The sequence below is a fragment of the Mus pahari genome, chromosome 10 (genome assembly GCF_900095145.1).
Source record: "Mus pahari chromosome 10, PAHARI_EIJ_v1.1, whole genome shotgun sequence".
NCBI lineage: Eukaryota > Metazoa > Chordata > Mammalia > Rodentia > Muridae > Mus > Mus pahari.
In genome coordinates, this window is record NC_034599.1 from 24,117,345 (window position 1) to 24,142,570 (window position 25,226).

Below are 25,226 nucleotides of genomic sequence, written 5' to 3' on the forward strand. Positions count from 1 at the left end.
AACCAGGCAAGCCAGTGGTCGACAGGGTAGCGGGTGTGTGGTTCAGGACACTCACAAGGAAAGAGCCCATGCTAAGGGTCACTTTGCTCTCAGCAGCTTGTTGACTATCCAAGTGTTCAGAAATAAGGACTACCAATCGTCCACTAGGCTTCCTCAAGCACTGTGGTGAGGAAGACGTGACAACAGGGAAAAGGCTGTTGACATGAATGCAGTTCTGTGGACATGGGTGCAGATACCCAGCCTATGTTGCATTAAGAGACTTTGTTTTGAAAGTCAATAGACACACTTTTCCTGTCATTCTACCCTAATATCTTTATGTAACTCTGAGACAAATGTGCAATTTCCTGCTTGTTTTCTATTTACCCACCAAGTATAAGGAGATAGGGAATAGGAGAGGCAGGATGGATGCATGCATTTAAAATGATAATTTTCTTTTTTCCAATTAACTGCCTTTTGTTTTACTCAAAGCAGAGGACGGGAGAATATATTTTCACATATATTCTACTGTCCTCTTGTTTACTTTAGAATACAGTGCTTAGGAGCCACACATGAGGCAGTTAACTAGAGTAAATGGTAGAAGGCTTAGGCTGTCCCGGAAGAGCAAGATGAAGAACATATTCTAGAAACACACATCTCAGCAGTTGATGGCACCAAGGGCCAGAGTGTATCAGACGTCCCGATTTCAAAGCAAGTGTGAGTCTTCTTCTTCGAAAATGAACTTGAAGATGGACTCCACCTTTGAGCCTCCCACTTTACCAGGTTCCCTTGAAGGGACTTCAGGAAAGTCTGGGAGGGCCTACAAAGGCCCACTGCAAAGTGTTCTGGAGGCTGGCTAAGGGTTCCACTGGGGAAAACATGCCAGATCCCTCTCTAAATATCACAGTGGAGGAGAACCTTCAAGAGTTAAACTGGAGCATTGCACTGGGAGAAGTGATATACCCCTTAGGAACGGTACCATTGAACAGTGTTGTACACCACACCAACAGTATACCCTAAGTGGTGTTTACACCCTAGGGAATATGCACAAGGTAAAGAAAGCAAAAGAAGCAGACTGTGCCCCCAAAGAATTTCTGAAACAGAGATGTTACAATTGAACCAGATCTGGAACATATCTGCTATGTGGACTTCCTCAGTGCATCTTGCTTTGCCTTGGCGTAGGGTGCTATTTGGATTTCCTAGAAGATGATGTGATGGGTCAAGAATTTTAATAGGAAAAAAAAAAAGGTACTGAATATCACTGCACATGGAGGACTCTATCAGGTGCTCAGTGGCTCTTGGTTCCAAAGGTGTGAAAAGTCCATAGGTTCCTGACTGGACTCAAACTTTTACCTGAGCTTAAAGTGGGTCACCAGGAATGTAACAAGGTGAGAATTCCAACTGTCTCTCTAAAGCTCAGACACCTCAATAAATCTGGTATCAGGAATACAGGAAAACTTTCCTGCGAAGTGTAGTGGCCTACTTTGGAGGTTTTCAGGATATATTAAAAGGGAAAATACTTCTGCATACTCAGAGATAATGGAGAATAAGAGCATATTAAAACATGTCTATATAACGAGAGAAGATGAAGTGCAGAGTCCTGAGCAGGAAGCAGCCTAGCTTCTCTGATTGTACCTGTACCCATACTGACCCTTAGTGGGGCCTTTGGCTTGGGCTTTCATGGAGTGAGCCACAGCTCTTTCTTATGAGGACATGAAAGGAGAACTTTCCTTCCTGAAAAGACCAGGACCCGTGGGAGTGTGCACAATAAGTTCATATCCAGAACAAATGAGCAGAAAACCACAATGATCTGGAAAACTGATTGCTTTCCTCTTGCATTCTTTTTAAAACATTTTTAAAGCTTTATTTATTTATTATATGTAAGTANACTGTAGCTGTCTTCAGACACTCCAGAAGAGGGTGTCAGATCTTGTTACGGATGGTTATGAGCCACCATGTGGTTGCTGGGATTTGAACTCTGAACCTCTGGAAGAATAGTCGGGTGCTCTTAACCACTGAGCCATCTCACCAGCCCTCCTCTTGCATTCTAAGAGTAGGAAGCCATGAGGAGGAAATAGAAAAGGCATGACACCATACATATAACACAGGAGCCATGGCTTTGCACAAAGGAAGGTCCTATTTTCCTCTCCATCCTTCTTACAGACATCTGGCACTTCCTCTACCTACTGAATGGCTGGGACAGGCCTCTTAACCCTTTTATCCAGCAGACATCCACTCCTACATCAATATACCAAAGCCTTCCTGAAAGACCAATCCACATTTATATATCACCTTTCCACACAGAAGGTGGTCATGGCTGGAAGAAGTACTTATTCTGGAGATGTTATGGGACTGTTGTGAGCTGCGCCTGATGGCTTCCAATAGACAAAACCAGGCTTTTTCAAAACTGTACAAAACCAGCAGATAAATCAAGAGGGAGAAAGTGCAATGAAGTCATCAGATTGTCCCAAGTGCCTGGATCAGCTATTCTTTGGGGGAAATTTCACGTCTATATAAAAATGATTTGACTAAGATATGATCTGTCTTCAGGAGTGAGACAAAGATGACAACGGCTCACTGCCTCTAGAGATTCAGCAAAGGTGCACATCATTCTCCCAGGAGCCCCAAGCCTTCCCTAGTTTATTTAAAATAAGCACTTTCTTGGAAACATTTAGTGGCTACAGATGAAGGCCTGACTGCTAAGGGTCTCTAGCTTCAGTTCAGATTTGACAGCAGCTCAATGACATCTCTGATCTCCGAAGAATCACCACCAGGAACACTGTCCCCCAGTGTGTCTCGAGGTGATTAGCTCCAGCTTGGCACATCTCATCAGTCTGAAAGTGGGACAGCTAATCTAGGCCCCAGATCTGGACAAAGCTGTTCATCTAAATTACTCTAATCTGCAGGTAGATTCCGATCGGCCTGCTCTTCTTCCCTTGATCTATCTTCTGTTTCCATAGCAGCTAAAACCTCAGGCAAGTGGCAGCATCTGGTCCAGGCTCAGATGAAAATCTCCAAGGGAAGTGAATTAACTTGATGGTCACAAAAGGAGGAACAAAGGACCTCAGAACACAGCAGAATGAGCATCCAAGGAAAGAGAAGGAGTAATGGAGTATTTGAGAGAAAAGAGGAGGAAAGCATAACATGAAGTTAAAACACATATTTAAGAGATTGTGAGAAAAATGAAAGACCCAAGAAGTGTACAGAAACCTTTGGCATAATAGAATTGGGCAGAAGCAGGTATCTGAAGGGGAAAGGCTTGAAAACATCAAGCCAAGGGCAAAGATCTCACTGGCCAGAGATGGAACTGAGAAAGGGCATCAAACAAGAGACAGAATCCCTTGGCATGAGTAAAGGATGTCTACCCCAGGTGATGAATGTTCTTCAGTCTCAAAAGGCAGACTGGCCCAGCATCTGATAACACAAGGGATGCAGTGACATTAAGCTGTGATGGATGGGGTGTGTGGACTTGAAAAGCCTGCACATTAGGTAGTTCTGCCCTTACAAGTGTCCCAGGTCCATTTTCCATCACTAATGATCTCATGCACAGCTGAAACTTGAGCCAGTTTTCACAGGTCATTCCAAAAGGAGAGACTGACCAAAACGCAAGAAATCCTCTCTCTCTCTCTCTCTCTCTCTCTCTCTCTCTCTCTCTCTCCCTCCCTCCCTCCCTCTCTCCCTCAGATTTCTTCACAGTGGCAGCATCAGCAATCATGACCCAACAGCTCTGCAGAGCTTAGTACAAGTACAACTGAACATGTCATTGTACACTGTTATTGCCAGAGAGGAAATCCCACATTGGAAGCTGTTATAGCCTAACACTGCTTTTAAAAAAATGTGGCTTTGGTGGTACTACCACCTTTAAGAATGGAAGGTTTAGGTACCAGTGAAGGACATGCTGGAAACAGGCAATCCTTAGTTATTGGACGCTTCTTGGAATGCACTTGTGAAATCAGATAATCTGCCTGGTCCAGTAGGCTATGGCCCTTTTGGGGATAGTCTAAATCCAACAATGAGTTATGGTGTTGGTATAAAGGTTCAGTTCCATCATCTCAATCAAAGACAAAGTAGAAGGGCCATTGTACTTCAGAAATCCTACACAGCCATTAGAGCCTTTCGGAAGACTACATCCCAGTTCACCTTCTCCTTCTACCCAATCTTGCTTCTTTCCCTTTCCCTCTATAGAAGATGCTCCCAAGAGTAGCCCTAATACACTTCTTTCACTTCCCTCTCCTCTGAGACTGCTTGATAATCAAATAACCTCCACTAGAGTGCCTTGGAAAACCTTAACCTTGCCTTACCTAGCAATATAGATGCCTTCATCAATCCACATATGCATGAGTGCATACATAATTACATACATACATTACACTTCATCCAGTGATCAGTAGCAGAATGGAGGTTGACAATGCCATTTTCCCCTTATTATCATTCCTTAACTAAACTCTTGTCACTCTATCAATGGGTACCACTCAGTTTTCTCAACCCGAACCAATCCTTTTTACACACTCATCTCTCACATGAGAATAGGAGTTCACAAGATCAAGAATTTGTAAAGTTGGGGTTATGGCTAATTCCCCCAGAGCTTAGAACAGTTTAGAGGACTGAATTTTCTATAAATATTTGGGAATGAATAAAGTAATATTATGTTCTTTGATAACAAATAAAAGGTACCTTAATGATAAGTAACATCTTGTCACATCCTAAAGGGTTCAAAGCACAAATCATTCAGTGTGGTCTTCACAACATCTGAACATTTTGGCAACATAAATTATGTAATTTAGCCACACATTATGGTATATTTGTTATCTAGGAAATATCAGAGAAAACCAACAGCAAATCACAAAAACAGCTAATGACCAGATTTTTGGCAATGCTGAAGAGGCACAGACCAGAGAAATTTCTTGATAGGAATATGGCATTTAGAGCTCTCATCTGTCATTATGTATTTGTATCTCCTCTCTCTTCAAATAACAGCTGCACAATGTCACCAAAGCATCCCTTCCACCATTACACTCAATGTGAGACAGTCACAGGGAATATCCTCACTATAATTTCATAGACTCAAGTGGCATTAATCTCCAAGAGATGGAAAACAGACATGCAGGTACACCTTCTGAGATTGTAACAGCTATATCCACTGTGAATAGAACAACAACTATATCTACAGAGTTATGAGTCAAATTGACTTATCAGGCTCCCACAGTCTTAGAGCTCACTGGACTCAGGAGCCAGTATCACAACCTCCCATCCGTGGCAAACAAGATGCTTGATATCCCTGATGAGATACTGTTCTTACCTTTGGGAGAAATATGTCTCCAGGTTACTGTAGGCTCCGGTCTACCTGTGGCTATGCAAGTGAGGCTGATGTTGTTCCCTTCATTGATGGAGATATCTGAAGAAATCTCTACAATTTTGGGAGATACTGTGGAGAGAAAACAGGAAGAAGAAACATGAAAATACTGCTGCAAATCTCTTTGTTGTCTTAAAATAGAAGCTGACGGAATAGCCAAAGATGGACACGTATTAACTATACTTGTAATTTTAAAAAAAATTGGAAAATTTACCTTAAATGTAAAGAATATCTTACCTTGAATTTAGCTTCCATTTCAAACTCAAAGGCAAAGTAGGGAGGAGAATCAACTCTACTGCAATGCTGCAGTAACTCTTCCTCCAACTGTACCTTCTGTCTCCACTTGCATCCCCAATAACACATGCCCCTCCAACACAGGTCCATGAGTCACTCTCCTCATTGAATTCAAAGGTAGCTTTATGTAATGCAGTTTCAATAAAGCACATCTCTACCCAAATAGCTTGGATTCTCCCTGTTGCCTACCTTTGACAGGCTCTCTAGGCCAGCATATAAGGTCATTCAGAATAAAGCATCAACCAATTCCCCCAGCCATCCCCAGGGGCCCCCTGGGGATCTCCATTCACCCATGCTTTGTCCTCAACCCAGTATGCTCTTTCTGTTCCTCATATAGGACCTATATTCTTCTTTTTATCCACTGTAGATATTCCTTTAAAGCCCAGGTCTTTGTTATCTACCTCCCCATCTACCTATTCCCTATTACCAACTCAAATTTAGATCTGCTTACTCACCACCTTCCAGAACATACTAGACACAAGTGATTGGATACTCATATCAGTGAGATATGATGTGATATGGTGTGATATATGATATATGATATAACTTGATCCCTCTCTTTCAAAGGAGACATTCTACCAGATTCTAGGATTCTTGCTTCCTTGGCTTCTATTTTGGAGTCTCCACACTTTTGGGCTCTTTCCCTTTGAAGGCTGCACACTGCTGGACTCTTCCCACTGAATTTCCCTGAAGAATCTCCTAGCAGCCTGGCCAAGCTATGGATTATGTGGCCTATCTCATACTGGAACCTATGACAGAAGCTCATTCTTGTTTTACAACTGAACCTACTTCTACACTGTCAGATTTGCCATAGACAATACGATATTGGGTTCTCCATGTGGTCTCTTATTTGTCTAATCTGTCAAATGGTCTGCTCTTCAAGAACATAAAGTGGCAATTCCTTTAGTGATCTCTCAGCATCTAATCATGTATTTAAGCCAGTACATTATACTTCTTTGCTTAGACTCATCATTCGTTCAACCATGTGTTTCCTGTCAGCCTGAGGCTGAACCATACCTTCCTTATATAAGTATCCAGAGAAGAAGTCCAACTGATATTTATAGGACCCATACTCACACTGGATCTTTTCCTCTGGAAAAAAAGGGATATGAAGAAAGGATGTCCTCCCATCCTTCTTCCTTGTCCTCTGTTCTCCACCATTTTCTCCCGTTCATGTCCTGCACTCCACCATGTAATACACTCATGGTAGAGTGTGTTACAAGCATGGGTTGTGTTTTGTCCCCTTTTCTCCTACCCTTGTTGCTGCTGTGTGTACTCAGATGCTTCTCTCTGATAGTGCCTACTAAATGCCCTGATCTGAATGAATTTATGCCCCTTCTGTTTCAATATAAAGTCTTAAAGAAGAACCTTTTCATCATTTAATTTGTTTTTCATGCATAGAGTGACTTTCATACAGTAAGCAATATTGATCATTTTTAGACTTTAATTCACATTTAATTCACATTGAACTTCTAGTAAAGATGGAGTCAGAGAGAGAGAGAGAGAGAGAGAGAGAGAGAGAGAGAGAGAGAGACTATCTCACTGTGTCCCATCTTGCACATTAAGATAGAAATAATCTATAAATAAAACAGAAATAAATCAGTGGTGTTGGAAACTCACTGCTCCACCGTCTAGGACACTTAAGATCTCACACTGCAATTTGGGGCTGATGATTAAAAGTCAGAGTCAGCGTGTGCCTCTCAGGATGGAAGGCAATTGATATGTTGGTGATGAAGCATCTGCTTCACTGACTCCGTGACATAGGGATTTCTAAGTTCCCTTAGTTCTACAGTTCTGCAGAACTCTTGCAGAAGTAAAACAAAACCAAAACTTTGTTGTACTTTACTCACAGAACTTTAACTGCAGTGTTTCCTTCTGCTGGACTCTTGATCCAGCTCTGGTCCCCAGCCCTGGTCCCTTTTTGGCACTCACAGATCCTTGCTTGCATCTTGGAGCCCAGGCTGCCTGCAGTGTCTGTGCTGGCCTTGGAGACATTGCTTCTACAGTGCAGGTAAGTAATTTATTGATCTGTAAAGCACTCTGAGATTCTCTGCAAGGGATTATGTCACGCCAACGCCATGCAATAAAATAAAAAATGATGGACTTTGTGAACACAGGGTGATTTAGGGGTTGTCGTTGGAAGGGTTCGTAAAGTACATTTTAAGTGGAAATCAGGCTGGGTAATGAATTATTCTTGCTTTGGAAGGGCTGACTGGAAGTTCATTTTCCTGGCTTCCTACATGATAGCTAATCTGCTAATCATACACTAGAGAACAATGGACAGGCCCCAAGTGGCATGGAAGGTGGAGTGGGCCAGAGCTGTCAGCACAGTAAGTATATTAAATGAGACGATCACACCTCATGCTTGGAAGAATCATCTAGAATCCTCCCCTCCCCCAGCCCCGTCATTTACAACTGGAAAGCATCCAGCTCATGAAGGAAACATTGGAGAAGCGCTTGCCACCTTTCCTAACCAGCCTAGCAGTGGAGCTTGAAGAAAGTGAACTGCCCTGATGGATGTGAAGGAGAAGCCAAGCTTGGTATGGGGCTCAGGTGACAACAGGCACAACCGCAGTGATAAGTGTTACATCAGCGAGTGCAGATGTTCTGCGATGGATGGTGTCATTTTCTAGGAGGTAACTTACAGCCCACAGTCAGCTTTAAGATGAAATTAGAGGCCCAAAGCAACCCTTGACATGAGGACTTGAGTTCTATCCTCAACATCTCCCTGAAAAAAAAAAAATTAAATTGAGCTGGCAAGGAAATACTATGATTTTAGCTAATTTCTGTTTATAAGAAAGACTTGGGTAAGTAAGAGATATGCTCCCTGGATGTCACACTGTTTCCATGGATACCTTCGGTACCTTATTTCCCTTAATGCGGGCTGTTAGAAACATAGCAGAAGTGCTTTGTTTGCTTGCATTTATTCACTCACCCATTCATTCATTCTCTTGTCAATATTCATGAGTCACTTTCCATACGCCAGCATTGTGCTAAGTGCTAAGAACAAAAAGTCCTTTTCCCTAAGGATAATGTGATATAAAGATGCAAAAAGAGACAGAGGAATCTCATCTTCTGAAGTATTGCGACACAGAAGGATTTATCAAATGTTATGGGAACACGGAAGTTAGACGCCTTAACTTGACTGTGGGTAGGTGTTGCATGACCTGTTTTTGTACATGTGACAGCTGTGTTAAGTTTTATGGGGCTCAGTAAAAGTTTATCAGGTCTGGGGAGGAGAAGAGGAAAGACTTGATAAGCAAAAACATGACATAAAGAAGGCATCATTAGTAAGATTTGTGTGTGTGTGTGTGTGTGTGTGTGTGTGTGTGTACATAGATATAATCAACCATTATTGGAAGAGATTTCTCTTTGGAGGCTGTACAATTTGTGTACTAGGTATATTATGATGTGTAGAAATATATCAGGTACTTTTAATATGTTTGGGGTGACAATGCATTGAAAATACTCAACTCAGTTGAATGATACAGCAAAATGGGCCAGAAAATCATGTGTGGTTGTAAAACGAAGGATGTGTGTGATAAGTGGTGTGAGCTGGAAAGAGGGATGACCACAGCTGGAAAGAGGGATGACCACAGCGTGTAGGAGTGTCAGAGATGGCTTCATCTCACATCAGTATCCCACTTTGGAGTCGTGCACAGAGGCAAAAGTGGTGCTGTAGCACGAGGATCAGAAATTCACTGGGATGAATGAGTTGGCAAAAGTCCATAAGGTACATGAAAATACAATCTACCAGCAGGAGGCATGAGAGTCCAGTTGGTTCTACCAGGCCACCTTCCCCATCTGCAAAAGGGAAATGGGAGTTCTGTGGAGTTTGGTCTTGGAGAGGCTCTTCTGAGGACTTAGAAAACAACTTTCTGAAAAGGCCAGAGAGCACTTTGTGGAAACGCTAGGCATTCAAGAAAGGAATTTTATGCGGCACATGGTTGGTAAACTTGTGCACAGTGTCAATGAAGAATAGACAGTCAATAAATTTCATAAGGATCAATGAAAGCAGAATACAAGATCAATGAGGTAACAGGAAACCAGATTGTGGAACAGCCGGAAGGCCTAGGTCTTGGATGGTTAGCTTTAATAAGCTACAGCAAGTATTTGATTTTTCTTTTAAATATAGAAAGCCATAATTTCAAGGTTTTATTTATTTATTTATTTATTTATTTATTTATTTATTTATTTATTTATTTTGAAGAATCTGTTAACCATGTGTCAGAGTGGAACTGGGAAAAATTGGAATTGGCAAAATCTGTCTCCAGGAGTGATGTTCAAAGCCTGGATTGAAATGTTGGCTCTGCTGAGATAGAAGGAGAGGGTAGGCTGGAGGACTGGGCCAGGGAGCATGGGACCTACTGATGGCCCAGAGAGGGGAGCTCAGAGGAGGAAGTGCCTTTGTGGAGAGCACGAGTTCGATGCATCCTGACTTGTACATGCTGGTGGGAAAGATGCTGAGGGACAAGTGGAGGACAGCCAGGCAGAAGCATCTTCTTAGAGTTGCAGTACCATGACCAAGGGACCAAGAGCATACTGAAATGTAAACTGGGAGGGGCTGAGAGCAGGAGCCACAGTCCCAATCTGTCTTACAGATGTTTGTTGTTTTCTGCCCTTGTGCATATTTGAGGACTGAAGGCTTTTGAGGTCTGAATCTAAAATACACCAATTATATAAACAGAAAGACTGAGACGTATTTATGCTATATTTAGGAAGAAAGGCAGAAGTCAGGTGAACCATATTCTGAAGATAAAATTCCACATTTAATACATTTTATTAAGGTTTCATCTGGTTATTACTGGATTCTAATTCAAGTATGTAAATAATTAAATATGGTAATTATTAAAACAATATTCTGAGGAACTTTCCTATTCCTGGTTTAGCGTACAGTGCCCAGGTGTTGAGTTTTAATAATTATGTCATTAATAAATAGCAATTTGCTGTTTTTAGCACGCAGTAGATATCCTATTAAATCCAAATTAAGATGCTTTATTAAGCACTGTGCAGTCCTATGGGGCTGGGAATGAACATAAATGCCTGGACCAGGTACTTCCCAGAACGCCTGCAGATCTATGCCTCCCAGATGGCTTCCATTGCTGCCAGAGGAGTTTTCGCTCACTAGTGAAGGTTTGAGTTGCCCAAAGCTTCTCGGGACAGTTTTCAAGCCTGTTTGTTTGTTTGTTTGTTTTCAGCTGTGTCCTAAAGTCTCCTGAATCTCAACATCCTTAGCCATCAGGGAAATGCAAATCAAAACAACCCTGAGATTCCATCTCACACCAGTCAGAAGGGCTAAGATTAATGCTCATGCCAGCAAGATTCTGCTGAAGGGACCCTGATATTGCGGACTCTTGTGAGGCTATGCCAGTGCCTGGCAAACACAGAAGTGGATGCTCACAGCCAGCTATTGGATGGAACACAGGGTCCCCAATGGAGGAGCTAGAGAAAGTACCCAAGGACCTGAAGGGGGCTGCAACCCTGTAGGTGGAACAACAATATGAACTAACCAGTACCCCCTGAGCTNGTGTCTCTAGCTGCATATGTAGCAGAAGATGGCCTAATCNGCCATCANTGGGAANAGAGGCCCCTTGGTCTTGCAAACTTTATATGACCCAGCACAGGGCAAGGCCTGGGCCAAGTAGTGGGAGTGGGTGGGTAGGGGAGCAGAGGTGGGGGGAGGGGTATAGGAAACTTTTGGGATAGCATTTGAAATGTAAATAAAGAAAATAATAAAAAATAAAATAAAAAAAAGTCTCCTGAATCTGCAGCGTTATCAGGCCAACTCTAGGGTACCAGCAATGTTTTTGGCCTCTAGACCTCAGGGAAGAGACACCAGCCCATGCTAAAAGCACGGTGGAATATGTACAATGTGGATGGGGAAGCTGTTAAAGATGTGGCCACTGTGCAACAGGCAAATTCTACTGTGAAGCTGCTTTGATTAGGAATGCATCAGGCTATGTGACAAGATAAGGGAGTATGTTTTTCCAATCCAGACTGAAATAGGGTGATAACCCTGCCAGGAGCATGAAGAAAATTTTCTTAGCCTAGAAGTCCTTTTACAAAATGTTTCCTACTTCTTTTCTAGCCTCACCCCAGATATCCTCTTTGTTGCCTTCTCTAGTCTTAAAATACTCTCAACACTTCCTATTCAAAGGTCCCTCCATGATTTTCTCCTTTCCCTCGAATGGTGCGTCTGTCCTAGCCTTTGTATCCTGACTCCTCAAAGAAGTCTTCCTCGGCCATCTATTCTAAGATAGAGTCTCCACACCAATTAATTGCTGCATAATTATTGGCTTTTCATTTACTCTGTGGTGCTGGGGGATTCAGTCCACCGCCTTTTGGCATGATGAGCACTCGCTCTCTCACAGACCTACACCTTCAGGTAGGTCTCTTCTAAAGAGAGTGGAAGTTGTGCTGGTTGTCTTGCTCACCAAATTACAGCGTACATGCCATCAAGTCCAGGAAATTTCGTGTGCTACAGGCAAGGTTTGAATGAATCAATGTCTTTTTGCAAGGCTGAAAGGAAATGTGAACAAACAGAAGTCCATACATATCCTCAAGATTTATGTGCTGCATACAGCAATGATAACAGTCACCAGTTTTCAAACACCTGCTGTATGGTGGATATATATTTATATATGACATAACAACACACACCCAAACCCACTCTTGCGCACACACACACACACACACACACACACACACACATGACAATTTTTCCTTGTATTAACTCAGTAACACATCATGATGAATTTAAAGTATTTCCTGTGACACAGAAATTTTACCATTGACATCAGTAAACCCCAGGTAAACAGGGACTGCTTAGCCTCCTGATTCATTTCCTGCATTTTACTGTAGAGAATGCTGTCATTCAGTAGAGGTGGAGGTCTAGGAAATTGTTCAAGGACATACAACTGAAATTTGCAGTGTGGTATGTGAGTTTTAGTGAGGAATTTTATGAGTAAGAAAAAAACGTCCTTGGAATTGCAAGTGCATATATATAAAAAATAAATTAAAAAAGGAAACATGGCATCCATGTTTTATGCACATTGGTTGTTTGTAAGACCCTGTTGTGCATTAGACACTTTGCAAGGAGTGAATTCATTGATAATAGTTTTAAGAATCCCTGGAGGAACTTCTATTATTATTATTCACAGACGATAAAAAGAAGGGTTAGAGGGACTTTAGTCATTTGTTCAAGGGCAAATTTCCAGTTGGGAATAACAATGGAAAATACCAGCAAGTTAAGGGTAATGCCCATTGTCTGCTCTTCTCAGAAGCCAGTCTTATGGGTTTCAGGCTCCAGCCCAGCATTCCTTGGGCTTTGCTAAAAAAAATTTACCCCATATCCCGATTTACCTCATACCCCAATCCATCCAGGTTCTTAAGGAAAGAATTGTGAGAAATGGCCACTTCTCTAATCAGAGTATTTCCGTCATTTGTCACACACCTCGGTCCTTTTCTCCATAGCCCCATGGCAACACATGTGTGCTCATAAGGATCTTAGCTGAAGAAGTCCATCTCACTGCTATGTATATAATGTTATTTTCTACCACAGAGTGCATGGGAGGCTCTACCAACATATTATTTTTTCTAACTTTCCACATCTGCATGCACATCTTATTCCATCCTGGGAACATCCTGCTGTCTTTTCTCTCATTCATCTTCCTTCAAAGTAAGCTGAACCAGAGATGTAACCCCCTAGGGACATGTCAATTTGAGACAGCCACCGTGGCTGCAGCCTCCTGTATGCACATAGGTCCACTGGACTGTATCTACATGATGACAGAAAAGTCATCACTTAGGTCCACCTGTGCATCTACTAATAGAAAGTCTTACCATGTCTGTTGTGATCAAAACCACAAGTCAGCCATTCACTTGCTCTGCTCTCCTACCCTCTTCTTCTATCCTTTCCATCTTTCTTACTTTAAACAAAAGTATCTTCATGCTCCAGAGAAACTCTAGTGCCTAGGTCAGAAGACTAGAGAGTCAGTTGAAGCCTTCAAATGACTAGCTGTATAAACTTAAGTTTAAATAAATCAATTGACTAGCTGATCACATTAATTATATTAGCGTTTTTTAACCCCCTCAAAATTCATGCTTTATGGATCACAGAAAAAAAAATGTGGAAATACCATCTTTTAAACATAAAATATTACTCAAGTGTGACTTGGCAGCATTAATAAAGCCCACGTCCCTCTAGAGGCAAACTTTGTGCCTAGGGGAAATTGCTTGATTTAAAGGACAGATTGGGGTGGTTGCCAGTCCTGTGCTCCTGTCAGCAGTTGCTAGGTAGTAGTTCAGAGGTCAGCAGCATCTGCAGGCTGATGACTGGATCCCAGTATCAGTTAGGTACAGGCTCAGCAAGGAAACAGGGGCTGCTGCAGTTTTGAGTGGAGGAAGCCAGACTGGGTGCTCAGCATCCCAGATAAGGGTGTGCAAATTTGAAAGCTCCTTAATGACACAACCTCAGGCAATGGTGACTCCTTTCACCAGACCACTTTTGCCATTTGTTACATCTCATTCTTCCTCTCTCAGCCCCTCCATGTTAAAACCAAGGAAAACATCATGAAGCCCTGGGAGAAAAATCAAGTGATTTATTCAGGATTAGTCATAAACCAGTGGTTCTGAAGTTTGGGATGTGTGCCTTTCAGGATCAATTGAAATGTGGAAGGAAGTTTTTATGAGCTCTACTCTCTGACCCAGTTTAATCATTCCTGATGGAGACATAGAAGAATAAAGTAAACACCATTCATTCATCATGCCATGCTTCCCTGCTTCTGGGTGTATTAGTGTAAATTGAATTTCACAACCCCTACCTGTAACCGTAAGTAGTAAGTACTCCATTATAGTGAGAACCAACTAGGAAATTGCTAAGAAGTGTCTTCTCATCCACTGGTTCATGAAAGAACGTAAGAGAAGGATTGCTAATCATGATACAGCTGGCTACGGACAGGACCAGCTGGATTTCAGTTTCAAGAACAAAGGTTACTAGTTGGGAGTGAATGGCTCGTTTGCCTACTCTACCATCCCCAAATGGATGAAATGGATCAGCTGCATGTGGACCAATTAACCAAAGGTTAGAGAGATGGAGTGGGAAAACAGCAGTCACTGAACACTAGAAACAACTTCAAGAGGCCCTGTAGAATCTTGCTGGATGTTCAATATGGCTGCTTCTTTAGAGACCCTCCAGGTATTGTCCTCAGGAGTCACCCTCACTGTGCAGGGAGGGGGCTGAAGTTCCACCATTAAAGAGCTAAGCCAAGTCCATTATAATGTGGGCATTCAGACCCATGCAGAATCTCTAATCAGGTGTCCCTGAAAACGTGTCCCTGAAAATGAAGAGCCAAGTTTCCACAGCCAGACAGCCTCCAGAATTAAAATGTGCCTAGCTTAAAGAGAGATCAATTAACTTGACTCACTACATAATTTTACAAGGAAGGAGGAAAAAAAAAACAGGAAAATGTTTTGTTTATCTTAATATTCCTCATGGAAGAAAGCTATTATTTGTTGATCACCTAATAAGGGCTATATCTTTGCCAGGCATTTTCCATTTAATTCAGAACACTCAAACCTTAACGAGCTAATGAGACTCCACTGAAGGAGGAAGGAAGTGGCCAATGTCAGATCCCAGCTCTTCCTAAGGGGGTTTGGGGGATCAAAGTAAATATGTAGGTATAATTGAAAAGCACTTAGTGAGCTGCTAATCACTCTATAGATGAGTGTTATGGTGAGGAAGATCTCATGGAGTTCAATCAATTAGTGGCAAACAGCTTAAGCATTCGTCGTACAGACCAACCGTGAATTGCTGACTAGGTTATCCTTATTGCTATGTCTTCTGACCAATCCAGTGAATTCTCAGCATCCAGCTTAGAACTATGGGCAGGCAACTCTGTTCCTGATGTCCCCTGCTTCTATATTCTCCTGGAGTTCTTAACTTTGCCTTGGTCTCTTGGCATCTGGCATCTTTCTTGTATCTTGGTCCCTTTCTCCAAAGTGAGAAGATGCATGCCGTTCTTGAAACCCAACTGACAATCAGGTAGGCCATTCAGTGACAACGGGCACTTTTATCACACTCCAGAGACATGGTTTGTTCTTGTTCTTTATAGGGGTTTTCTCTACAAGCTCCAAATGATTAACCTAGGACTTGGATAGGACTCAATACTGTAAACTCAGCCTTGGTGTCTCCAGCTCCAACTGGGGAGAGTGCATAAATTTGCTTCTTAGAACTTGGTTCCTGTCTGTCATTTCCTTTCCCAAGTTCAGCGAGATATTAACTATATCTTATCTTCAGATGTTCTTGCTTCTGTTCAGAAACTCACCTCAGGCAGAAAAGAACAACCATTTTTACTGCACTTATTTGTGCTATCCCCCTATCCCAGGATTAAGGTTGTGTTTCTTTTTGTTGATGAAAGTAAAGTGAACACATCCATGAGGATGCATGTATAAGCTAGCATACTATCATGGCATGATCCTCTGCTCAGTCTTTTCCTATTCTTTAAACATGACTAAACACCAAGCATATCTGTCTATCATACTGTCCCATTCTGGTCAGATGGAGGCCACTCAAGCTAAAAACGGAAGCTATGTCCCCACATGGTTCCCTTTAAGTACAGAAGTCTATGCCTGGGCTGTCAATCAGCTGCCTGCCACCTATACACCTCTATGCTTAACTGCCTTTCTGGTGTCATTTACACTTTAATTCCTAATTGCCTAACAGCACTGGCAGTTAGGCACTCAACAGTGGCTGTAAATCTGCTTGCAGTGGGAATTACATTGCTTGTCCTAGGGAGGTTCCCACGAACTCCTGGCTGGCTCTACCCCTGACTGCAGAAGGGTGTGAATGATTTCAAGAATGTTCCTATTTCCATTCTACTACCTGCAAGGTCAAGTTAGGGAGAAGATTGCCTTAGGGAGACCTTCCTTCAGCATCACAGTGCTTGTGCCAGAATGGAAATGTGAGGTGGATGATCTTTGGGACCATCGTGGGCAAGTGAAGACACAGCTTTTTACCTGACCTTGACTCTCAGAGCCCTGTAGGTGGTCCCACTGCTGCCAAGGTTACTTGGCAACTGGTTTAAAACTGATTTTGTGTTCTGAGTCCTTATTGCTACTAAATCCTTCATAAAGGTTATGGTTGGAGAACAGATCATGACAGAGCCTCTCCCCCTTAGCATGTGAGGTAAAGAGGCCAGCCTGTTTGCGTTAGGCTACAAGTTCTCAGTGAGAGAAAGAGCTCTCTGGATCTCCTGTGAAATGTCACAGTGCTGGAGCAGAAGAGGGGGGAGCACAGTCTTGGAAAGAAAAAGTTTCAACATGACTTCTTGTTAATACAAAGCTTGTCAAACACATCACCTAGAAATACTGAATGTCTTTATTAGATTCTTTTATCTCCCCCCGAGATTGGAGGGATGCACCAGTTGCTTCTCGGTGGAGATGTCATCATCCAGAAACTAATTAAAGGCTACGCAGGAAGCTCGGGCACGCACACTCTGGAGAACAAAATGCATTAGCAAGCAGAGGGAAAAAAAAATTACAAGTGAACTTTATATCGAAAAGGGCAAGTTGGGAATTTGACAATCACTCTTCTTTCTCCCTCAGCAGCTCCCAGCAGGTGAAAGTGGGCCCATCATGATGTCAATGAATCTTGATGCAAGGCCATCTGCTCCCTAGCCATCAGTCAGGAAAGGCATTTCTCGTATCTGTGTACCCAGGGCTGAGGACTACATGACCACGACGGGAAACTGCGATCAGGTAGGTTTCAGGACGGACTCTGCCCCTTCGATAGAGGCAGGAAGAAAGTGTGTATAACTGAAAAACATTCATTTATTTGTGCAGATTGAAAAGGCTGGCCACTCAATCCAAAATAGGTAGGAGAGCAAGAAAGGCAGACTGAAGCAGACGTGGTACTTCATGCCAAGAAAAACCTCAAAAGGTATGACCTTGTTGACCTTAAATATGGAATAGGCCTCCCCCATGAATCCTGTGAACTTTGCTTTGTGGTCACAGGTGGCATGGTGTCACACTTTATATTCCCTCTGTTTATGTTTTGAATTCTTTCTTGTCTAATTATTCACAGAGTCCAGAGACTAAAACTTAAAACCCTATCCTTTTTCGTTCAAGGAGCATTACCATCTCACACTGATTCCGTGGCTACCCTGGACTACAATGTTTGAGACCTCCCCTGACTCATGCCTTGGTTTTTGAAGCTCCTTCTGTTTTACAGGTCCTTCCTTATTAGGCCTGTGTTCAGTAGCATTGCTCATCCTTTGAGCACATCTTGTCTTCCACTAGTCTTTTAATAATTATTGGTTGCATGACTGACTCTCAATGACTAAATAGAAGCAAAAGCCTAACTGTTTGCTGGATCACTCAAACAAAAGAGTTTAAAACCTTTGCGTTGACACAGAAGGCCACCTCTGTTTGTCCTACATACTTTTATGCTCTTTTCTCAAGTGACTGTGGACTAATGAAGACACAAGTGTTAACATTCAATAAGGGTCATCTAAGACAGATGGGTATGGAGAACACCAGCATAAACAAGAGTTCAGAAGGGTTTTGGCACCAACTACCCAGTGTCTAATCCTAGCTGTGGGTCCATTGTTACTTATCTGCTACTTAATGCATATGTACCATATATATTAACACATTTCAATAAATTTTTAATGGTAAAACATATATCACAAATGCATCATTGTCAATGTTTTTTTTCCATCTAAAGTCCAATAGAATTAAATGCATTTATAAAACCATATATTTTTGAGACAATTATTTAACTACTCAGTATTCTTGACTATCATTCATGTTACATGATGTATAGTATCCTATGAGAGGTTGACTATAATGAGTGATTTAGCTCAGGTAGTGTACAGCTCATGCTAAGGGACCAAACTCATAAGCCTATATACATATACAGTTGTTTATCTACTCCAGTTGGAAACAATCCAACTAGAATTACATAGGCCAATGTCTGTATAACTAAATACCAGGTGCTACATCTTACCCAATCTGGGGGCTCACTGTGTGTCCTTCTTATTATTAAGTCAGCCTGGGCCCCTGAATCCCCTTTTCTCTTCAGCTTGGTGTTATCAAGTGTCCTTATTCTCCCCCTACTGGCTACTGAGTCCATTGCTCAGAGGGGGAATGCTGTATTTTACTGACCATGGACCACTTCCCTAACAGCTATTAGATGTTCTTGTATTCGGAGTCCATGACTCTCCTTTATCCTGTACACTCATGAAGGAGATCCCAGCGTCTACACATTTTAGCTATGTGGAGATGGAGCTCAGTTTTATCCTTCCATAAAAATGATGGTATAATAATGGCCCTTCCTGTAGGGCTTTCCTAGAGATTTAATGTGTTCACATGCATAAAGCACTCAGAACAATACTGAGCTCAGTAATGTGTGCTCAATAAAGCCGATGCATTTACAATGTCCCAAATAGAATTCTGGATTCTTCCTCTCCCTACTCGAAAAGCTCTTCCTCTCCTCATGTGCCCCTTCTTAATTAATCACATACTTGCCAAGCTAATCTCTTTGAACAAAGAAACAGGAGTTGCCCTTAATTTCCCTCATTCCCTTGCTTTGTGGGTCCAACTATTAAATCTCGTTTACTTTATTTCAAAAAATAACCCTTCCCTTCCCTAAATCTCAGTCTCTTCTCTCTTGAGATAATTTCCATCCTTCTGATTATGCAAGTGTGCTTTATGACACTATTTCTTTTTCTTGTCTTCCTCTTTCCTTTTATATAGACATTCCATTCTATACAGTATAGAGTAATTTTTAAGACATCCAAGCCAACACACACACACACACACACACACACACACACACCCTAATCTACCCTCTATTCTTAACCCTCCAATGACATCTCACTACACTGGGCACAAAATTCAAAGTTCATAGCTATGTTTTCTACAATGCTACCAAGCTGGCTTGGGTGGAGTTGCTACTATATCTTGGGTTAACTTTTTATGTAGCTCTCTGATATGCTTTCCATTCTATGTAGATGCAAATCTTGTTTTTTTTAATAAGGCTTTGAAATTTTTGTTTCTTATCTCCTACAAAAAAATCTTCACCCAAACAATCATATGGTGAGTGGTTTACTATTTAGATCTCATTAAAACATTCCTAAATCCAGCATCCTTCCTGCCCACTCCTTCAAAGCAGCCATACCTCCTTTCAGTGTTCTCTCTCTATGTGAGACTAGATGTATTTCCACCTGACTTATTTTTATTTATGAGTATTTATTGTTTCTATCTTTTCACTGGATTTTTTTTTTTTTTGCCTCTTAACAGTGCTGGGGATTGAACCTAGGACCTTGTGCATACCAGGGAAGAAATTTCATTCATTCTACTTATTGAGGCCTGATGGACTAGGTAGTATGTAAATGTGCCCATCATAAAAACCTATCTCAGTTCCATTTCCAGAATCCTGAATGTTCCTCTGACCACGCCATGCATTGTGGCGCAGGTATGCTTGTCTTCACAATGCACTTTATAAACAAATACACATGGCATTAATAATTTAAAAAAAAAACATAAAAATTGTACCCTCCAGGAAAATGAAACCTTACATTGTATCCACTCTATCCCAGACATCTAAAGTGGTGCCTAGTTCACAAAAGGATCTTGACACATTTAACCACCCTTGGCCAGAATTTATTAGTATTTTTTATTATCATCTGAAGTCCAATTTTTTCAAACCACTCTGCTAGGGCATATCATAACACTTTGTAGTAACCTCTGTACATCAATCATTCTTCTAAGAAGGCTTGAGAAGACAGGACCTGCAATCTGCCTCTCTCTTCCTGTTTTACCTTGACAGGGAGCAGAAAATAGTATTGTTCCATGACCGTCCAGCTAGGCACCGGGATCAAGTCATGCGCATTATCTTTCCTGTGGCTCCTTGGTAGGAGGGAAATATGGAAGGTGATGATTTCCATGGGTTAACTACTGATAACCGGAATGGCTAAACTTGCTTCTACTCACAATACCAAACTTGCATGTGTGTGTGTATGGGTGTGTATGTGGGTATATGTGTGTTATATGTATATATTTGTATGTGTGTATGTAGTATTTGGGATGTGTGCATATGTTTGTAGTATGTGTACGTTGTATGTCGTGTGTGTGTGTGTGTGTGTGTGTGTGTGTGTGTGTTATAAGTATGTGAGTATGGTATGGGTATGTGGTATGGGTATGTGTATCTATATGTTTATAGTGAACCAGAAGGCAAGACAGCCTTACCTCCCACTGCACAATCTGCCACTTGTTGTGAAACTACAGAAAAATGTTAACTTGCTTTGGAGAAGTTCAGTTTCTTCTAAAGCACTAGGACATCAAGGAAAACAGTGGCTATGGGCTGCTTTCCCTTATCCAAGAAGGCTCTGCTGTGTAACACAGAGAAGCTAAACAAAATCCCTGTCACTGGGCAATAAATTAAAAGTAGGTCTGTGCTACTGAAGATAAATCAGCAACTTTAACATTCCTCCCCTGAGCTGGACATCTTCAAGGAACATAGGACAGGTGTCTCCAAACTGAAGTATCGGTTAAAAAGCTGTCCTTTAAATTACATTTGGGCTATTTCTTTTCTGGCTGGCTGTATTTTTTGTGTGATCTATCTGGAGGCTTAAAAAGACACACAACAAAATAAATCTCAGTTCCATTAAGCACACTATAGACTTGCATATTTGTTCTTATCTTTGGTCTCTCTTCCTTTTTATCATCCCCCGCTACCCCACCCCTTCCCAATGCTATCAAACATCGGCACCAGAAAATGTTTACGATTACTCCTGACACTGATACTAATCTAATTCTCTGTAATTGCGATTCATCATCATGTGGGCTTCCTCTCTGTTTTATGAGGCTCTCGCATTCGTATCTCACATATCTTATTACTCCAGATACAAACTCATCCTGTTCATTTCTAGAACAAAGTGATTGGCAGTAGGGTGGGCTCTGGTCTAACACGCTGGTCGGAGCATCAGGGTCAGTGGAGACAGCCAAGGGGGCACTGCCAAAGTCTAGATTAGATCAGCACAAGTGAATGCACTTGCCTTCATTTTAAGTCGGGCCCAGGCCCCTGCTGAGCCAAATCAATATTTAATAATTGTGAGATACGGTTATGTGGTTGTTTGGGGGTCTCCATTTGCCCCACACTGGGAACTGTTTGCAGCAACACTGCACATACAGCATCTCATAAAGCCTGGTGCTGGCTCCTCTGGCAATTCCTATTTTTATCAACACTACTATTCACTTCCAAAATGCATAATACAGATAATAAGCTAAGTCCCAAAAGAGGTCTGCCTGGACCAACACAGCTAGGGGACGGACACAAGTTCATTAGAGCAGGTAGTGGAATTTTCCTTTGCAGAGGTGTGGACTGGGAAGGGCAGTGCAACTGGAGACAAAACAGGATGGTTTTGAAGATCCTTGTAAAAAATTCCAAAGGGCATGGTTCTTCTGATGCCCTTTGGGGGGGGTCACTCCAATTCAATCCGTTCTCTCAGAGCTTCAGCCCCCTCATCTGTAAGAGGAGTCTGGACTAGTTGGAGTGTCCCTGCTTCAGCATTATTGACATTTTGAGCTAGGTGATTCTTTATGGAGGTAAGGGAATCCTGTCCAATTGTAGGATATTTTGCAGCACAGATAGCAGAAGCTCATCCCACTCAAACTTCTGGTGGTACATGCACTTGGAACAGCTAGCATCCAGATGCTGCCAATTGCATTGGGGACATATAGTCTACAGAACCACTGGGTCAGCTCACTCTGGAAAAACCTCTGGAGCTTTCTGTGATATTCTTCTCATCTTCCATCTTTGGAGATTTGCATGGAGATGCTGGTCGCAGGTGTAGACACCAATCCTGGAGACATGTCTCCTACATTCCATTCCAAGTTTGACACTGCCTTGCCCTGAACTGTTTTCTGAGGCTTAGATAACTTAGGGGCACTGTGTCTACTATAGTACTCCTTGAGAAGTTACCCCATCGTCCCTTGGCAGTCTGACTTCTAGAGACAGATTTGTAGCCATGGCACTTCCTGCTTTGATGGGTGTCCTCTAGTGGCTGGAGATACCCTAAACTCTCCTCACTGTCTTTGTACTTCATCATGGCAGCTGAGTTCCATCTCACTGCCCCCTTCTGCAGGCCACCAGCACTGCAGGGTCACTAGCTACTGAATGGCTCATTATCAGGGGCAAATCTATCAGAGCGGCGCCTCAGTCCCAGCCGTGTAATGAATCCTTCAATTGGCTAGGAATGAATGCATTAATCTGGGGCTATTAGAGCCTTTTATCAGGCTGCCTAAAATATACTGCCTTCCCAAGCATACTGAGCAGGCATTTCACCCTAAAGGGATATGTGGGTGGGAACACTATATTGGCACTAACTAAAACAGAGCAGCTAAGAAAAATACCACAAATAGGGGGAGGGGAAGGGCACTCAAGCTCCAAATAAAGGGACAAAGTCACAGCATATGAGTAACTTCTTTTAGCATGAGGAAGAAGAAAAGGGGGAAGAAAAGCAAGACACAGAAGTCCTCAGTGCTGTAGACTTCCTGAATAGCTACATGGCTAACGGAGAGAGGTCCTGGAGCAGGGTAGGCCTTGATCCAGTCATCATGTGATGGACATAGTCAGACAGCACATAGCAGAACCTGACGCTTACTGCGTGTGTCCACAATTTTGTAGACATAGAAACAAGGCAGTAACTACATACCTATTTCAGTCCCAGAGGCATCCCATCGGGAACAAGACCAGAATTCAAACTGTCAGGTAATAAGTACCACCAGAACTCCAAGGGTGGGGAAGGGGGCCTGGGCAGTATGGCTGCAGCAGACCTCAGGCTAAGAGCAAGACAGCAAGAGTAACAGGCCACCTGGGACAGTTTGAGGCCACAGCTTTGGTGATTGAGGGTTTATTTGCTTATGAAATAGAAATTATTACAATTGCCTCTCTTTATCTTGTGTTTGTGGAAACCAAATATAATAATTCATGTGAATGTGTTCTCATTCCAATAAAAACATGGCTGCAAAGCCACAGCATGAATGCCAAAATACTTCCAGCCCCAAATAGATAGATAGATAGATAGATAGATAGATAGATAGATAGATAGATAGATAGATAGATAGATAGATAGATAGATAAAGGGGCAAGCTGTTCAGCAGTGGCCACAAGATGATCTCTCTACCTGTTCCTGCTCCATCATGAATTTCAGTGGCCTGTGGATTCCTTGGGGGCTTGGCATAGCAGTTAAGACCAAAAGAACAGGCATCACTGGAGAATCCAGCATGCACAGGCTTTATTCTGGAGTGATGTGGGCTCTTGGCAATAAGCAAGCTGGCTTATTCGGGGATAGGTCAGTACTTGACTGATCCTTTTACATTTGGCCATATTGCTTTCTGTCTTTATTTGGATCACACTGTCACTAAACTGTGTGAGCTTCATGGGGTGGAGTTAGATAAGGTTAAGACTCCCCTGTCCCCTAAAAGGCCTCAGGGACCAAGATAGCCTCCAGAATGGCTCAGTGATTGAGTCACCAGAGACTCCTTCTGTTGTGTCTTTTTTTTTTTTTTTCTTTTGTAAATCTAGAATCAAGGAGCCTTCACCAAAGCCTGGCATTTATAGATTTCAAACATCCTCTTAATCATCCTCTTAACCCACGGAAGCAGAACACTGTAGATTTGACTCCCTTTTGCCTCTAATCTCTCATTTCTAGGGTAGAAAGGAGATTACTAGGCAAGGGTGCCAGTTCTTCTTGATGAAGATGAATTGAGGCCAGTGCAGCTGTCTGCTTTTAACTACCTTGACCTGCTATTTCCCTGAGTACAAAGCAGGGTCAGCAGTAGAACATATGAGTCCCCAAGCTGCATGAAAGTAATTGATGCCACCGAGCCCTGCAGCCTCTTTTCCATTGCATCCTGAGCATCCTCCTAGCTCTCAGGAAAGCTATGTTCTTACAGAACAACTTCCGAACTCTTTCCATGCCAAGGATCTGGAGTCTAGTTTTACACTTGTGACTACCAGAACATTTTTAATAATGACAGTGTTTACTTAATAATAGAGAATTATTTTAAATTATGATATGTTGAACCATATCAGCATCTCTGGGAAACGAAACAGCCTAGCTGTCCATCAGCTGATTGACGGGTAATGAAAATGTGGTGCATATACCAGTGGAATATTACTTAGATGCAAAAAAAGCCCACATAAAATTATCAAATTTACAGATAAATGGACAGAGTAGAAATAATTGTACTGAGTGAAGTAACCCAGATCCCAAAAGACAAGTGTGAGATGTTTTCAAATTTGGGCTGTGTGTATTTAAATTGGAGTCACTAGTCAGGAAGAGAGATTTTAAGGCAGGGGTATACACAGGTAATATGAAAAGAGGTAAGTGAACAGGAGAGGCTACTTGGAATGCAGAATGGGATAGGGGAATGCATATAGGGAGTAATAACTGTCTTAGGGTGTTACTGCTGTGAAGAGATACCATGACCAAGGCAACTCTTTATTACTATTATTATTATTATTATTATTATTATTATGTTTATGTTTATGTTTATGTTTATGTTTATTTACATTACAAATGCTATCCCGAAAGTT

At 42.0% G+C, this 25,226-nt stretch overlaps 1 protein-coding gene across 3 annotated transcripts in view; it reads right to left on the reverse strand.

Annotated features, from left to right (window-relative positions):
* The window catches only part of Ntm (neurotrimin), a 974,869-nt gene that overhangs the window by 110,196 nt on the left and 839,447 nt on the right, over nt 1-25,226 (reverse strand). For all 3 annotated transcript variants that reach the window (XM_021206042.2, XM_029543147.1, XM_021206044.1), the window contains exon 4: nt 5,276-5,401. In XM_021206042.2, the coding sequence (XP_021061701.1) occupies nt 5,276-5,401 (126 nt within the window). The remainder of the gene's footprint in view (nt 1-5,275; nt 5,402-25,226) is intronic.